Source organism: Octopus sinensis, unplaced genomic scaffold (genome assembly GCF_006345805.1).
Source record: "Octopus sinensis unplaced genomic scaffold, ASM634580v1 Contig11826, whole genome shotgun sequence".
Lineage (NCBI taxonomy): Eukaryota > Metazoa > Mollusca > Cephalopoda > Octopoda > Octopodidae > Octopus > Octopus sinensis.
Window position 1 is genome coordinate 86,905 of NW_021832436.1, and position 18,794 is coordinate 105,698.

General features: G+C 38.5%; 1 protein-coding gene and 1 long non-coding RNA gene across 2 annotated transcripts; one reads left to right on the forward strand and one right to left on the reverse strand.

Annotated features, from left to right (window-relative positions):
- Positions 1–5,954: 5,954 nt before the first annotated feature.
- On the forward strand, positions 5,955–9,856 carry LOC115229095 (tRNA (guanine(37)-N1)-methyltransferase-like). The gene is made up of 3 exons (XM_029799516.1): positions 5,955–5,995; positions 7,206–7,333; positions 9,237–9,856. The coding sequence occupies exons 1-3, from the start codon at positions 5,955–5,957 to the stop codon at positions 9,854–9,856; spliced, it is 789 nt and encodes a 262-aa protein (XP_029655376.1).
- Positions 9,857–15,982: 6,126 nt separating this feature from the next.
- Positions 15,983–16,345, reverse strand: LOC115229092. The gene is made up of 3 exons (XR_003883293.1): positions 16,259–16,345; positions 16,149–16,228; positions 15,983–16,098 (listed from the first exon to the last, which is right to left on the reverse strand). It is a non-coding gene; the product is annotated as an uncharacterized LOC115229092 (long non-coding RNA).
- Between the last annotated feature and the right edge of the window lie 2,449 nt (positions 16,346–18,794).

The window sequence follows — 18,794 nt, forward strand, 5'->3', positions numbered from 1 at the left end:
AATGTTCTATTCCAAAGAACGTGCAGGCAGACATGCAGAGAAAACTTGACCACAAAAGAAGCATCAACATATTCAGACTTAGAATCAACCGGGCTCGTAAGTATGGAATTTGACCTAAATATGACTCGAGACAACAACATAGTCCCAAATAGAGGAAAATGAGGATTGAGGGCAGAATGTAGAAGTAGCCGACTATTTGGGATGGGAAGGAATGTGCGGTGAAGTACAGATGCATCCGGTACTCATCAACATCGATTATTTTGGAAAAGGAACTCAGCGATTCTCTCATCTTGGCGACAAATCTGAAAATCTGGTATAACAAATGTCACTGTTCGTTTTCCTCGCGAAAGTAGACCGAGACAGCAAATGTGATAAGCCGAGGACGACTCCTGAATAAATACCGTGGAATGCCAGATTCTGTCAATGGAATCCCAAAAACAATTTCCAGGAGAGGGGAGGCAAAATGTGAGTCGTCAATCACATTATAAATTGATTTGACTGGGTCTTCGTCGGCCATTAATCTGCCAGTAATTCCTTAATTTTAACTTTTCAATATCTCCGTTCCAAAGATTAGAGGGGGACATCACAAGGCAGTCATTAACGGGCAGAAAAGGAAATCCCGTAGAGGATTTTGTCACCTTAACACATAAGTCTTCAAACCTCAACGTTTTTCCACTATCGAATTAATCAATCTAAATAGAACTCTACGAGGACAGAGACGTTCTTTATTTTATTGATAATGTCGAAACTAAGAGCGAGAGGATAGCGCACAGCGTCGACGGGTTCGAGATCATTGTTCCAAGGAGAGACAATGGTTCGAACGTATATTTTTTGAACGTAGGCATATGGAGTGGGTAAGCTGAGCACAACTGCCTAGAAGTAAATAGTCAAAAGCACGACTTGTTGTGACGGACTTAGCAAAGAAATATAGTTGGAAATGCAATCGTGAGTATTACAGTCCGCGGGAGTGGGAAAACTGGTTTCTTCAAAACCAGGCGTCGAGGGATAAACGAGAAAGGGACATCTATGAAATGTTTAACACAACTTTACAGAATAACTGACGAAAGAATTAATAAAAATGCGATTGCTAGTTTTCGATTTCGAGTGACCCAAAGTCCATAATAGTAGAATGACCATCTCACAAAATTACGAAATGAACCCATTAATCAACAAAAATAGTTTCAAAATAGATAAAACTTATATTCTTTAAGATTTATAAATATTTAAGATAATTAACATTCAAACGAATCCCAAGAAAGTAAAAAATAAATCAAAAAATTGCTAGATCGAGTTCTTATTATTATGCAATCGAGCTCTTTTGGTTGAGATGGTGACGTGCCTCTCTTGTACTTATGTCTTATTCGTGTTCTTTACTGGCCTTTTTCTCTTGGATCTTTAAACTGCAGAGGACTCAGCAAAGCTTACAAGAAACAACAACTTGCTCGTGATTTATCCAAATAAAACATCTCCGTCTACTGTCTACAAGAGACAAAAATTAGAGTTTAATGTGTAGAACCGATTGACGAATTCCATCTTATTACCCTCGCATCGGAATCCCGACATTATGGTCTCGGGTTCGCTGTACACCGGGACCTTATTAACTGCGTGTCAAGAGTGTGGGCGGCATCTGACCGTGTCGTAGTGCTTCAAATCAAATGTGGAAAAAATATCAACTCAGTGCTCTCCATTATAAATATATATGCTCCTACTGTTGTGCGAGTCTCACGAGTGTATACAGCTCGCTTTCCGCTTCTTACCTCCTGTTTGTTGCAGGAGACTGGAACGCTAAGGCTGGAACTGCCAAACATGGGGAAACATGGATTGGAGCCCATGGAAGAAACCGCCGCAACCTCCCCGGAGAATCTATGATACAATTTTGCACGACGTACAACTTACTCTTATGCAATACTTGATTCAAGCACCCGGCAAGGCATAAAACCACCTGGACTGGGTTTAGAAAAGATAAACTTGAAAATACCATTCCGAGTTATAACCAGATAGACTATATTCTTTGCAGGCAGCATCAAAAGGCCCTACTGAAAAATTCGAGGTCATACGGTGGACTTGAAACCAGCAGCGATCATAAACTTGTTGTGGCTCAGTTAATGCTGTACAGAATCCATGGAATACGTGGAAAGCTCAAAGGCACTGCCCCAGTACGATACAGAGAGGCTTGTATACGAAGAGTCTACCAATTTTCGATACTGCACGACCCTGAAAAACAGCATCGACTATATCGACCAAAATCAACAAGATTTTGGAGGAAACAGTTACCGCAATACGGAACACCGCGTCTGACGTCTTTGATTCTACACATGGATCGAATCACAAACAAAGTAATCCGGAAATTAGACGACTTTCTCTAATACAAAAAGAACTCAAACTACAATCGGAAAATACAAGCATATCTGAGAAAATCAAAGAACTCCGTACGCATAGAGGTAGAGTATTAACAAAGATGAAACAACTACAAAAATTTTTTGCCAGAAGTGAACCAGAAAAACAAGTTTCCGAAATAATGAAATACAAACATGGGCCAATGATGTTTAAACCTATTCGCCTCCTCAACAGAGGGAAATGCACGCCCCCTATCATTGTCCACGATAATCTCGATCGTACTGTTACCGAGGACGCCGAAAAAGCTAGTATTCTAGCTTTGCACTTTAATTCCTTATTCAATATGTATACTGAAACTGATCAGACCCTGAAACCTTTAACACCTGATAAATCCACATTAACAAACCCGATAAGTCTCCCTGAAACTCTGCAAGTCATTAAAAAGTTGAACACGGGAAGATCCCCAGGGCCAGACAATATCCCGGCAGAACTGAAGAGTTTTCTTCACCATGACGACGTTAAAATAATATACCTGCTCATGCAGAACACTCATCTCTAATAATACTCATCTATATAATAATTACGTAATTAGCGCCTTGTAAAATTTTCACCTACTGAAAATCTACAAAGTCGTATTTTGGGCAAGACAAATCGCTTGATTCTCCTTGAAACATACTTTAAGGAAATAATATGAAACATTGCCATAGGTGAGCACAGTTATCGGAGAGATTTAATTCACTAATAGCTAAATAATAAAAGCAAAAATATTATTTGAATCAATATTTTACTGGTGAAAAGACAACAAATGGGACTGTCTTAACGTTGGTCCTCCATTGAGAAGTGACACTCACAAAAGTGACATTGTCTGTATCTATTCCGTCAACGCACACTGCAATGCCACAATTCTGATACCAGTCACTGCACTGTGCGCACGTGTCTTACAAACAACTCTCGTCACTCCACAGATCCGGAACAGCATCCTATGCTTGCAGTCCCGCGTTTTATTCAAACGAACTTAAGTTTTAACTAAAAAACAACTTTTTGGCTTCTTGTCAGAAAGCATAAATTCCACTGTAAGCGAGTTATCAGTCAACAATTGATTCCTAATGACAAACGAGCTGACGACTATTTTCATGGTGTATCTCCCGCCATCCTTCTTTAATAATTTTTCCAGTCTTTCGTTCAACTCATTCTTATTTTCGTCGAAATAGATATCGACTTGCAAATTCATTTTCGGTCCTGAAACATTCCCAAACTCGTGTTTGGGCGACCTTCCGACGTTGTCATCGTCTTAAAGCTTGATTAAAGATTGGTTACCAGAAGATGACTGGCCCGACAGGCATTTGAAGGACAAAACCGAAACAAGGGGAGAAAATTGGTCGTTCAGTTGTGGAATCATTACTTCAGCAATAGGAAGACGGAGAACATCCCGATTCTGGGATAAATAACTCGCCACTTTCTCAATAGTATCACATTCCAGAGTGCCCCAACACTCCAGAATACGAGTGGAATACAAATCATCTGTGGAGGCTATATTCATGGCAATATTACTGTCTCCTACCAATACAACATATAGTTGGTAACCAATGGGAATGTAGTAAAAGACAAAGTAGGATGTCCAGATGGGGGCCTTCACTGACAGGAGAAATATGTAGTGCCGGATGAAAGAGGCCAAAAACGACTCACTAACAAAAAGAGCTATCCTGAGTCCAGTTGGCTTTCCTACACTCCGATCTAATCTGACACAATCAGAAGACAGAGTATACACGTGTTGTAGTCGCCGCATTAATTCTGAAAGAAACAATTCAATTTGACCACTGAAAAGTCCTATAAATTGGTCAAAATGTGAAAAGTTTTCAGTGCTTATTACAGAGCGATTGAGTTCCTATTTGATAAAACATAAACAAGGACATTCATTTCTGCGTTTTCTGAGAATAATTCGAAAACTGCTATACACGACGGAAGCTCACGGTCGCCAAAAAATCGACTCCCAATCTAGTGGATTATGAATTATCCCAAACACTGATGCTGCTGGGAAAGGAAAGGGACTTCCTACAGTGAATCGAAGGAGACTGTTGTGAAAAACAAAAATGTCTACCTTCTCTGAGGCACAGCTCACGGACGACATATCATCCGTCTAATAGGTTAGATTCGTAAACTAACCTTCGCACTAGAGGACGATGAATCAAAGACGAAAGGACTATTGTAAGACATGCCGACTAACCGAAGCCTGGGGCGGTTGGAAACTGAATTGGACTCGTCAGATATTCCTTCAAGCTCATTCATGATCATCTCGATGGCCTGGGAATTTTCCTGCTCCACGTCCTCGGCCTATCAATATTCATACAGATGTACAGCGATTGACGACGCACGTGACTTTTTGACCAGCTTTACTAGTTTTTTCATAAGTTTATGCCGCCTCTGCAAATAACCACTAAGTCTAACAGAGTTATTTTGTTTTCCGAAGTCCTCAAAATCGTCGTCATTCTCGATTGGCGCGAGACACGTACATAAATATGTTATCACGGAAACGCTTAGGCGAATCGGTCCGTCACACGGGATCTCTGGAAGGAGACTTATTTGTCCATCAAATCCCCGCTGGTACACGACATCCAGGGAGATGACATGGGAAGCAACTGTCTTGAATCCGAACATAGGCCTGTTTTTGTATGTCTTGCGTCGCTGGATCATTATCAGCATTTGATTTGTATCGACTGACTTGAGAGCGTGTTGATACTTGACATCAATTCAAATAATACTTGAATTCGCCATTCCTGCTCTAAATGGATGGGGGGACCTCCTTCTGTCGAGGAAATTTCGGCTGATCTAACCGTGTGGCGCGAGCCCTGTCAAATAAGATTAAAGATCAGACGCTAAGTTTGACTGCAATGACAAAGGGCTTAGAATGCAGTTGTTTGTCGGCAACCTCTACGACAGCGACGCGGACCACACAGAGCCTTGTTAGATATGTCAGGGACTTGTCAAAGGTAGCCATCATACGCCTACCAACTATATTTTCTAGTTTCCTAAGGAATGTAGTTAGGTAAAATGAAACATGTATAAAAATATCAAATTTGTTACTTTTCCATTCTATTTATTGTTGTAGTTGCCGTTCAAAATTCTTAGAATATTTTCTCGAACGAGATAATAAAACACAAAGGAAGAAATCAATAATACAAACAAAATCTATTGTATTTATAAATAAAAATCTAATATTTAACAAAAACAATAATATTTTTTACTATTCAACCTTATTGATTGTCTAAAGTCGTGAAAAGCTCTCTTTTCTCTTAACTTTCTTTTATCATTTATTTTCTCTGCTCAGTTGTTTTTAAAAAGACCAAATATAGTAAGACAAAATATAAAAAGACAATAACCTAGAATTTCAAATAAATGAAAAGAAAATGGAGAAAACATTGTATACGCTTTACCATTGTTTTGAAAAATAGAAATTTAAAATAATCCCCTGACAGTCGAGACGTCAAAATACAGGGAATTTCTATCCGGAACATGTTCCGGTTAAAAAAATGCAGAGCCTTTAATTCTCGATAAACTTATCATTGACAAAGTTGAAGCACAGGCTCCAATAACTTTGGGAATAAAAATTAGAATCCTCTATGCCCACGATCCGGATGATCCTGGAGAAAAGTTGTGTTGGGTAATTATAATTTGGGTTGGCATAAAAAGAGACACTGCGGTGCCTTGTTTTTATCTCTTTGTTAATGATTTTTTTTGTTCATTGCGTTTTTGGTTTTTCTTGAACAATAAAAAACATTCAATTCAAACAAAGGAAAAAGAATCATTTAAGAAAAGTAACGTCTAGAGCAGCGGTTCTCAAATGCGGCCCCCAGGATTTTTTGCGGCCCCTCTAGAGTAACTAAGACAAAGTAATTTTCGATGAACTTTACGATGAAAGATGGATTGCCGATTTGGCTTTTTATGTTGATTTAACCACGCATTTGTCAGATCTCAATGTTGAATTACAAGGAAAACGCAAACTCTGTTATCAGTTATATGGATATATTTCTTCGTTTATCGAAAAATTATATTTATGGATGACTTCACTTAAAGAAGGAGATACATCTCATTTTTATTCACTATCTGAAAACAACGAAGGCGCTGCTTATGAAAAATACATATCCATAATTGGTGATTTAATTAATCAATTTGAAGCACGTTTTGGGGTACATTTATATAAATTTAATTTTTAGAATTTTAAAGAATTCCTTCCCCTAATGAAAATATTCGCAACTCCATACAGCGTGGAAATTAAGGATGCGCCTGCAAAGTTTCAACTAGAACTCATTAATTTACAACATGATATAGAACTGGCGGCATTGTTCAAAAATGCGTCCATTATTAATTTTTACAAATTAATTCCTCAAGACAAATTCAAAAATATAACACACAATGCATATATGAATATATCAATGTTTGAATCTACATATTTATGCGAATCAATATTTAGTAAAATGATTCGAATAAAAAATAAATTTGTAACAAACTCACGGATAATCACTTGAGTCAACTTTTACGAACTTCTTCGACTTAACTTATTCCGGATTTCAAAAACTTGATAAACAAATAATACTTTCTTTTTAGTTACAACGCCTTTTGTAGATTTTTTAGCTTGTATTTCTTTATAAAGGAAATGGAAATTAAAAAAAAATAAAAAAAGAGTCCAAAAACTGATTACGCATCAGCAGTGGCTGCACTTCGGATTGCAAGCGAGTTACCGGCTTGGAAAATATAAAAATATATAAAATATTTTTTGTGCGGCCCGCGAAGCTAATCTTAATTATCGATTTGGCCCTTGAGCTAAAAAGGTTGAGAACCCGTTTTCTAAAGCTCGATAAAACTTACTGTAGGAAGTTTTGGTTTACTATTGGCGGGGAGATTGAATATGAACAGTCGTTAGAAGAAGCTGCAATGAGCAAGCTTCCTGAAGAGACTGGTCACAAAGTAGATGAGGTGACTTCTGAATTGGTGCTTAACGGTAAACCTGGTGGGGAGATTTTGAGCTGTGCTTAACGGTAAACCTACTCTTTTCCAGGGAATACTTGAGACATGGGGGACCATGTGGATAGCTGTTCTCGTAAGGGTGTGTCGTTTCGTTTTGTAGATCCGATGCTCCCTTGATGACCGATTTTTGTGATGTTTCTGATATCCGCAAGGAGTTCGATGAGTGAATAACCCGTATCTCTGACTGGAAAACACCTGGGATCCATGATATAAACCAATTCATCATTGTATATGTGTCGAGCAATTGAACAGTTTACATTTGCCCCTGGCTGGATTATTTGTAATGGGGTTTGGCCATTTATTTTGGCCCAAGCACTATTGCGTTTTATGGTTGTGTTGCACTGACTGTGGGTTACAGTTAGCTAATAAAGTAACCTTGAACAATTATACGAGATGGTCAGTTTTTTAAGCGATAGTTCGCACTGACTTTAGTGCTATTTATTGAATCACTGCAAACGGGTTTTGCTTGAAAAAGCGGACTAACCCTTTGTACACACCGCTTGTCCCTACTACCGATGAATGATTTGGTGAGTTTGTTAGATCGTGTGTTATAGCATGCGGGTAGACTCTCGAGCTTACTAATTTAATTGAAGCAAAAGTCGTAACAAGGTTTTGTGTATTACTTGTTAGAAGAGTGGCTGATGATTTGGTTGGTGATAGGGATAGCTCGTTTAGAGTGATCCAGTTATACAAGGTATCAATGAATGGTTGAACTTAACGACATGCTACCTTTGGATTTGTGTTTAATGACGTGATCGTAATATTATCTGCATATAGGAACAGAGATACATTTTTGGGTGGTGCAGAATTTCACTTAGGTAAGTGTTGAAAAGTGTAGATTGCATTAAAATGGCCTGTTTACTATGGAGAGAGTTCATTATAGAATGCGTAATTAATATGTTTATTTCTTATAATGTATTTCATAAAAACTTAAATAAAATTTTTTGACTCATGTCTTTTTCGGTTTGTTGTAAATGTTCTTATTTTTATGTTTATTTAAAAAATAAAATAATTTGTAAATGTTCTTAGAACAAATTTATTGTGTATAGTACAAGAAACTAATATTGGAATTACTTTCATTTATGGAAAATAGAAGCGCATTAGAATCTCGTATTTGCTTAACAGAAAGAAAAAAATTATTTCATATCGAGAAAGTCAATGTTCCGCTTAAACTTGATCGTACAATGTTTGAAAGAAAAGTCGATGTTTTGGCACTCTCGATTCCACCAGCTTCAACTAAAGTTCTTTTAAAATCTCTTAAAACTAACATAATCAACATTAAATCAAGATTGGTCGAACGGATAAGCACGTTTAAAACAAATCCTAATAGGAATCTCATAGTTTTCAACCCAAATTTGATCACTTGTTTCGACGACCTAAGTCGAGACCAAAAAGTTTCCAGAGTTTTTTAATTTAGAAACTTATTTCAAAATATGAAACAAAATTATTAAAGATTACTTTAAATATCGATTATGATTGTTGGTCGTGGAAAGACATTTTCCGCTCAGTTTTTGGAAACGCGGGTTCTTCTTTTACTTTGGTAGGTCATATTCTACATATCAACATTGAACAAGAAATGGTCCCCTTTCGTCATTTTATTGGTATTTTCAAAATATATGTGCTATAGGGCAAGTTCTTTTGGATAAATTGAGTAATGTTCGAACTGTTGTGATGAAAAATTCTAATATTTCGAATATTTATCGAACTATGGATCTTCAGGTGATCGCAGGTGTGAATGAAATGGAGACTGAGGTCAGGGAAAACGGAGTTGTTTTAAAAATGGATTTTTCCAAAGTTTATTGGAATTCCAGATTAAGTTAATTCAGTAAAATTTGAGTTTATAGGCACTGAACATGAGCATGTCGTCCAATTGACAGGTCCTGGGACAGTCCTTTATGACGTCTTTTCTGGAATTGGTCCATTTTCAATACCTGCTGCAGTTTGTGGGACTAGCGTTGTTTTGGCTAACGATCTGAACCCAGATTGTTATTACTGGCTCAATGAAAACATTCGAATTAATCGTAAAGCTAGGAATATCTCAACCTACAACATGGATGCTATAAATTTTATTCAGGAGATATTAGGTTCTTCACTAGAAAAAGTTTGGTTGGATTTCATACGGGGAGAATCCTTTCGAAGAGTTTTGGTTTTAATGAACCTCCCTGCTTCTGCAATCGAATTTTTGCCCTGTTTTATTGGGATTTGTAGCGTGGGGATGAAAAAAACATACATCGAGGCTTCTGAATGTGCTCGGAATTTGAATTTGTCTATGAGAGATTTGATTCCGGTCGTATATTGTTACTGCTTTGCTCAAAAATGTGCTGACGACTCTGATGCTATTAGAGAGATTACGGATGCTATCCATGAAAAATTTGGTGGGAGGGGAATTGATATTCTTGCAATTCGACGTATTCGGGATGTTTCACCCAGCAAACTGATGTTCTGTTGTGAAATTCATTTGACTTACTCTGTACTGTTTGATGATACTGTTATTTGAATTTTTTTCGAATGGCTGACTGTTTCATTTAATGTAAGGTCTAATTGTTTTAGTTTATTTTTCGGCAGACCTGGTGTAGTCATACTAATCAATTGTTTATTTCCATTCCCCCAATTAGAAATATTTGCATTTTGCGACGTGTTGATCGATGTTGCTGAAGTTATTTATTGTAGGCCGAGATTGAGATAACCGCGATTCCTCAATTGCGTGAGGGCTGTGTTCAAGGGGTGAGTATCTTAGAGATTCGACGGGGCTATGACTCGCTGAGGAGAAGATGTGGTCTCCGAGTACTGATGGGTGAGGCCGTCAGCCAAATGGTGACATTGGATCTGGCCTACATCAGCCAGAGATAGATTACAAAAATATGGAGGATTGTAGGGAGTCGAGGTCGTTATAGAGGACGTTAACAGAATCACTTCTGGTTTCTCTAAGATCCGACAATTTTTAAACGGCGACAAAGTTGAACTTCGCTTTCTCCTGCCGCTCTTTTCTACACATTTTCCTCTCTCTGCTGATTGATGGGTTAAGGCTTACACCTATCACTTATCAACCACTTAAATTTCACTTACTTCGTTATTGATTCCACTTAGTTTTGTGTTCATCCCATTTAGTATGGAAAATAATTTAGTTATTTTTGGCTTGTCAATTTCCAATTATGGTATAGTAAAAGCCTTGTCGTCTAATTAAGCTGCCTACTGATCGGATTCGTGAGCTTGGCTTCCATCCGGCGTTTTTCTTGCTGAAGATTTTTTTCTGAGACTAGGTTACATCCTTCGTTCTTCCCCATATTTTGTTGCTGCTGATTCCTTATCCAGAATCGACAATCTCATCCACTAATTTTTAATATACCATCTCGATTCGATGTTCATGTTTATGGTTACCTGGCCTTGGTTTCCCTGCGATTCTTTCAGTCCAAAAAATCTGGGACAAAATGCTTAAAGTCGGACAAACTTAAGCTGGCTTCACTAAACTGCCCTTGTCAGTCGCATACGGGAGACTGGCTGGAAGCACTTCCTATCGCTAGCACGCATTACTACTGGACGATGAATCAGAAAGATTAGTATCTGTTTACGTTTCGGCTTGGACATCTTCCAGCCTCTTTCTTGCCGGTAAGGACTACAATTTTGTCAAAAGGCGTGCCCGCTTTGTCGTGCATAAAGTATGCAGGTAGTATTTATCGCCACACTCAACTTAAAGAGGTTGTCAAAAAATCCCTAGAGTCGGCAGATTTTCATTCCACTCTAGAGCCAGTCGGTCTCTGCCAGAATGGCGAAAAGCGTTTCGACGGGATGACTACCTTTTCTTTTAGAGAAGGCAAGTCCCTGGTTTGAGATGCCTTCTATGTTGACTTGTTTTCTGTGGCAACCCGGGTTCCGCCAGTGTTTAGAATGAAGAGTCCAAGAGGACAAAATATGTGTGCATTTTATTTTTATCCTGGAATTATTTTTTATGCCTTAAGAAGTTGGTAGTTTTTACCATGTCTTGAAAGTCAAATATGATCAATTTTATTAAACATGGACGTCTGCATAGTGAAATAACAGAGGAAAAGAACATTGAAAGTTTCAAAAGAACTGCAAGACTATTTAGTAAACCTGAATGTAGTATCATGCTGTTTTTTGTCAAAATTTCCGGAATACTTCTCCAACTATTGCAGTTGAAAATGATATGGATAAGTTTACCTAATAGAAAACGTCCACCTAAAGAAATGACATCCCGGCCGCGATGAGTTAATTTGCCTTTTTTAAAGACATGATTTATGGAAATTGTCGAGGAAAAATAACACAGTAGAGTTAATTGCAAATTCTGACGTTATGGAAAAGCGCATGCTCATATTTAAACATGACATTCATTTGTTTACTTCAGGTGTTATAGTTCTAATTAGGATTAAAGTTAAGTTGACTTCCAGCAAAGAGAGTCGACGAAAAGAAGAACTGCGGACATAATCAAAGGCTTTCGACGTGTCAAAACCGAAGATGGTCGTGGATTTTTGAATTTAAACTGAATAGCGCCATCTGTGGCTCTAGACGATATCCGTAGTAGATTTGCCTACCCTGAATCCTCTGTGATTCGGTGCCAGATATTCAACACTTGCGTTTATGCGACTCAGTACAACTAGCGATAAAATTTTCCTCAAAATGTTCAACTGTATGACAGAACGGAGATTTTCCACAGGGTCGGAGATTTTGCTGGCTTTTTGTATAAGAATGATTGTGCCCTCCTTTAGAGGAGTGGGTCGCGAGTAGTAAACATATTATTGAATATGGTCATGATTTTATTCAGAAGTGACCTTGGATCGTACTTAATCAGCTCTGCATTGATGTGGTCTGGTCCAGCGGCCTGACAGTTCTTAAGCTTTCTCGCAGGTCGGCCGATCGCCTCCACTGTGATAGAGCTGTCGACGTGTGCAGCTGTGGCTGTGAAAGGGGGAATGTCCTCGGTGGTTAAATTGAATTGATTTTCAAAATAATCGGGTATTAGTTCGGCTTGAACAACGTGACTATTTTGAAACACTTGAAATAATGATCTATCACTTATTGTCTCAATAAGTAATTTCGCGCCACTTTCTTTTCTCAGTACAACGATTCTGACAAATAGACAATAATATTGTGTAAGATAAATTTTGGACCTTTTCTTGTTGAACCTGGAATACACAAGACTGAACAGGTGTGACGTTAAACGCCAAGATTGAATGACTACTTTACCTTTTCGTGAGCTAAATTTTTTGTCGTTCAACCAAATTCTTAGAAAACTCTACTTTAGTTCCATGATGCCTTTTTCAACAGTTGGTATATCTTGGTCCAGATTGGATCGATCTGTAAGCAAGCTTAAATGAAATACACTTCGTTTGCCCAAAATCTTCAACATATTTTTGGAATTATTTAAGAAGTACCAAACTACAACAAATCCCATTTGCTGTGCTGACAAACATACAACTGCCTATCTATTCCGCTGTCCCGGTCTTCTTTCGCTCCGCAAAAAAATTGTCATTCACTCCCCGGAGGTCTTATGGGAGCAACCTGGGAGGGGGCTGTTTTTTCTGCAAGCTGCTGGTCTTATAATCTAATGTGAGATCGGGGTTACGCAACAACAACAAATTAGTTTACAATTCAGTATAAGTCAGCTTTAGCTAAATAATATTTGGTCATTGACTTAGAGTTAACCCTGTTATACTAAAAATTTACTAATTGACTTTTTAAGGAGCAAATAGAAAAATAATCATAACCTATTGAATGTATTACTGAATAAGTGGAAATTTAGTGTAGTTATCCAAAAGGGTTCTAGTCGATTAAAGACCGTTATACTAGACAGTAATGTTGGAAAGCTTAAGGATGGAATATACTTTTAAATAAGATATGATAAATTTTTTGGCTAAAGAACCTTGAAATGTTTTTTCTGAGCTATGTAAAGATAACTCGTCCATTAAAAATTTTTTTGTTTATAAAGGACAGCTATATTGTAGTACATATAAACCCGGAGTTTAATAGGTACTTTTGTATTCAGTCAAAAGAAAACATTTTGTTTGATTTTGGTCCATTAGCTAGAATCTAACCTTTGAATATTGTTTTTACTAAAATAGTCCATCGACTCAAATAGGAGCAACAATCAGCCGTATACCACTTAAAAAACTGTTCTATATTAGTGTGGGATACTTGATTAGAAAATAATTGGAAAACTGGAAATTAAAAACGCCTATGACCTTTAAAAAAAACAGCAGTCTTTCTAATCTCAGTCTAGACAGCCTGACACCATCAAATTTTCTCCCATGACAACCATTTATACATTTCATTAAACTCTTTGAAATGAAATTGGTTAATTCCCCATCAGTCAGAAACAAAAAAGGTCACATATGAACATAAAAACAATTATAAATCTATAAGCGAAAAATATAATTCATATTAATGGTAAATTAATTATGTGGAAACGTCACAAATCTAAATCCATAATATCTGAATGCACGTAGTCCACTCTCAAACACAATATTTGTCTGATCTCTACTTGAGAAAGACGCCAAGAGATTTGTTCAGCGTTCCAGATGGAGACTACCTCTTGCAACTAGGCAATCAAAGTCTTCCACCAACCGAATTTGTAGTAAGAACTGACAGTGTTTGCAAGACACGTACAAAATTGTCACGATAAGCCCAGGTCGACATTGCAATAATGTGATTAGACAAAATCCTAATCTCCTTCTCCAATAAAACGGATCGAGTCTAAGAATATAACAAAAAGTTGTACAATGTCAAAACAGGTCCTGAAAATTGCTTTTTCGACCAAATTAGTCAGTTCCCTTACTGAAACGTCGAGGAAACGCTCATAGTTTGCTTCTGTAAGTTCTTTCTAAACAATTACATAAAGCACAACTTTAAAAAGAGAAAAAAACTCGTTGACTTGTTCACAAATATCTGCACAGTTCGCATCGATTTCATAATCGTCAATCACTTTCAAGTCTCCGACAGAAAGTCCATGAAACATTCCCAAGAGGAATTTGAGAACAGGAAGGAGCACTCCTTTCCTTAATATATCAAAGGATCGATTTCGCAGTCCTTCAAACTGACATTCAACACCCAAAATTTCTTGACATGAATTCTGTCATAAATTAACAAAAATACAGTGAACAACTCCAAATTCTCTCCACGATTAGAAAAAGAATCCTATGCTGAGAAAACATAGCAAACCTCAATTTCAGACCTTAGCTGTGACATATTGTTGTGACAGAGAGTCACACTGTTGATGAGGGAAACTAAGAGGATGAACTCCCTACAATCCTCCATATTTTTGTAATCTATCTCTGGACACTTCCCACGCTCAATATCCCTCTCCAACCCCGTGAGATACTTGCAAAAAGATGCCAAAAATTGTGAGTCGATGACATCACACGACCGATTGATGAGAGCAGACGTGCCCTCCGCACTGCCCGTACCTCCAAGACGACTATTCAATTATTTAAGTTACTAACCGAAGACACTTTTTAACAACGTAGAAGATCTCGTCCAAACCTTCGAACGACCGTGGACTGGTTTGTGTCAATGGAATGAACTACTCTGATGTCAGTCATTCTACTTTTTGCATGTTCTCACTGATGTAGGCCAGATGTCACCATTTGGCTGACGCCCTCACCCACTCGGAGACCACATCTTCTCCTCATAGTCTCGTCGAATCTCTAAGATACTCACCCCTTGAACACAACCCTCACGCAATTGGGGTTATCTCAATCTCGGCCTACAATAAATAACAAACGCAACATCGATCAACACGTCGCAAAATGCAAAATAAAGTCCCGCTCTTTCGTAAACGAGGGAGAGTTCTCCGGAAACCACATTGAGATGGGCAAGGTCAATTTTCCCACCGTTTTCAAGTTTCTTAACACAATCCCCGACTTTTCTCTTTTCGTCCATTCGTATCATCAATTCACGCATCAAATTATCGCATGTAAGTTGAAGAACTTGGAGGACTCTAAGAAAATGTCCTCCCTCAACGGTCTTCTTAAGAAGAATAAATGAGTCCTCTGCTGTTCTGGCCACAGTCTCCAACAATAAACACGCCTCGTCTGCAAACTGCACTTGTGGACGAGGAGCCTTCGTGTCTTGTCCAATTGTCTCAAACTGACTAAGCAACTAAGGAAATCACATTTTCGCCAATTACTTGATCAGAGAGAAAAGAGGAATATTTATCAACGGCCACTTCTTTAAAATTAAGACGAGCAAGAATTTTCATGTAAGTGACTAGTTTTGCACTATCAGGAGTGCTTTGATTGTTTTTTGACAGAATCGTATCAAGTTCGTTGATTGTGATTTTTTTGATTTGATCACTGTAGTTCTGCAGACTCTCGAACGTTTCCTCATCCACATAATCTAAGACATGTCAAAGAAAGGTAAATACCCTCCATAAGAGTGGCAGATATTCGTAGTGTGTCACAGTCCATCGAATTAAAGTTGTAGATCAAGATAGAAGCCTTATTATATTATTTTTCATTATGTTTATTAAATCAGCTAACTAATTACATATTCGTAGTTCTGTTCACCAAAGGCCTTTGAGACGTTCTCCAGGAATTGTCGAGCGTCCAAAATGTTCCTAACTCTCTTGAGGCTTAGTTGTATATTTTCCTAGTTCGAATTAGAAACTCTCGTACTCTGTTGTATTGAATGTCCTTTATTGGGTCTATTAAGGCTCCCATTTGATCAGTTAGAGACGTTATGGTCTTCATTATATCAAAACATTCTTCACTCAATAAATTCATTTTTTCTCTAATTAAATTATATTATTTTTTAGTTTTAATAAAATATAAAATATATACGTGATGAGGGATTCAGTAATTGTATATTTTTGGAAACAATCTTCCTGCATCAAAAGATTTAAATCTTGCTCAACAATTCTCTAAGACGGAAATTTTATTACTTTTGTTACATAATAAGAATTTGCCTTCGAATCAAGCTCGTCGAAGTCTGAAAAAGAAGTTGTATTCATGCATTTATTGTAGAGAATTTCAATGTCTATTTTCATTACTATTATAACAACCATCGTTCATCCACCACTCAAATACGTAATTTAAACTTTTTCAAAATATATTCTAATAAAAAAATTTTTTTTTTTTTTAAAAGCCATGTTTATAAAAGAAAAATAAGTTAATTAAGTTGCTTAAGACAGAAAGGATAGCGTGGCTATTAAATCTGAAAACGGTTGTTGAAGGCGTTGAACAGCCATTCGGTCTCCCTCTATCTTTCGAATCAAATGACCGAGATGGAGGGATCCAAGTTTCCTAAAAAAGAGATTGATTCTAACGGACCGAAGACTCCAGATGACTCCACAATAGGTGCACAACTATGGACTGTCCTTGACTCTGAAATATTTTAATTTTTAATTTTTTCGTAGTTCTGTGAAGCATATCCGTTGAGAGGAGGCTGAGGCGATCAGGTTTGTCTCTAGTAGGTGTCGTGCAAGCGCAGTCCAAACAAGCACTTTCCCGTTGGTGTACGGGAAAATTGTTATCCCATCAGGTCTTTTCCGTCTGTGCGGATGAGACCAGGAGGCTCCAGCTGTGCCGGGAAACCAGCTGCATGCAAGCGTTTCTTGACAATTAGTTCATTGCGTGATGTCTTGGAAACCGGCCTGCCACTCGTCTGCATGAGAGAGCGTGCCGTCCGAATTCGTCAACGGAAGCCCCGCAACTACAGCGGTTGCTGGCGACATATTCTAATTATAAACAAATTAAAATTATTCAATATCAAATAAGTAATTCATTTAAATTTCCAAGATTTTATGTAACAAATTTTTGCGTAAACCAGATGCGTATATTAAAATGAAAATTTTTTTGGTGGTCCTTTCAAAAACCGGTGAGATTTTATATTTCTATTAAAAATAGTCTGCCGATTAAGGGTGAGTAAACCGATTTAAATTGATTATTTAATTTTTACATTTCGATTCTATGCACACCATTTTTCTATTAGAAAGATCAAACGAAAAAAGAATGTGAATTTTCTTTTATCATTTATTGTCAACCCAGAATTTGAAGGTAAACTATTTCTCATTCGATAATTTCAATATTTTCGACCACGAATATACACCCCCTGGTTTCTTGTTTCATTCTATACTATTTTCAAGTCAATTTGGCACTTATGAACCCCAAATTTACAATTACAAATTTCAAATGTCATCTGGATAATTTAATTTGTCAATTATAAATTTCAAATGTCATCTGAAAAAATCAATTTGTCAATTATAAATTTCAAATAGAACTGCGTAATTAAAATGGGGAATAAGTTATACACGAATTAATAAAGAGCCTGGAGGTCAGCTCAAAGTCGCCGCACTGCGTATCGAGTGGCAGTTTCCGCGGAGCACTGCTGGAAGAGCCAGCTCGTCTCCCTCCCGTCGTTGGTCTTCTTGGCGATTCTCCTGGCAATGTCGGTAAGAAGGCGAGTCGCAGACCTGCCGACAATTCCAGATGTTTCGAAGGCGAGGGGGACAAACTCGTAAGAGTCCGAAATATTTCCATACTTCGACCTCTTAGCCTCCTCAGCCTGAGCACTGGCGGAACCCGGGTTAGTGATGGACTTGAGTAACACCGACGCGGAGAACGAGTCAACACAAGTTGCGTCCCAAATCAGGGACTTGCCTTCCCTGAAAGGGAAGGTAGTCATCCCGTCAGGACGCTTTCCATCACTCCGGAGAGACCGACTGGCTCTAGAGTGGAGGGGAAACCTGCCGACTCTAGAGCCCTTTTCACGACATCATTGAGGTGAGTGTGGCGAGGAATTTTGCCAGCACTCTTCTTGCACGAGAGGGCGTGCAAACCGTTCGGAGAGATCGTGGACCCGCACCGGCATGGGTGGGGCTGACAGATGTCCAGGCCCAAGCGTAAGCAGACACCAATCCGTAAGGATTCGTCGTCCAAGAGATGTCCCGTACTAGGGGTAGGGAGTGCATTGAGCCAGTCTCCCGTATGCGGCTGGCAAGCGCAGTTGAGAGATGCCAGTTGGACTTGGTCCAACTTTGACCGGAGTTTGCACAGAGTGTCTGAGCAAAAGACTTCGTCCCAGTTCTTTTGGACTGAAGGGATCGTCGGAAAAACCAGACCGAGTGACGACCAAATGCGCGAGGCTGATGAGAATTCGGAAAGCTCGTTGAGTTCGAGAGAGGGAAAAAGAACCGAGCAGACCGAATTCCTGGATGCCGAGGTCGAAGAGAGATAGCAAGGCAAGGCTAGGTCCTTGCAGGAGCGAATCCCGATCCCCCCGAAACGTATAGGTAGGCACGCACGGGTAAGACCGACGCCAGTGAGTCTCGTGTTGAGATGGGATACCAGCGAGGTGAGGATAAGATTGTCGATTGCGAGTAAAGCATCGGGAGCCACGAAACAAGGCGAAGAACGGAGGATGTATGTTAGCCTCGGGATAAAGAGGAAATTCCTCAGCAAGAAAAAAGCCATGTGCGAGTCAAGCCC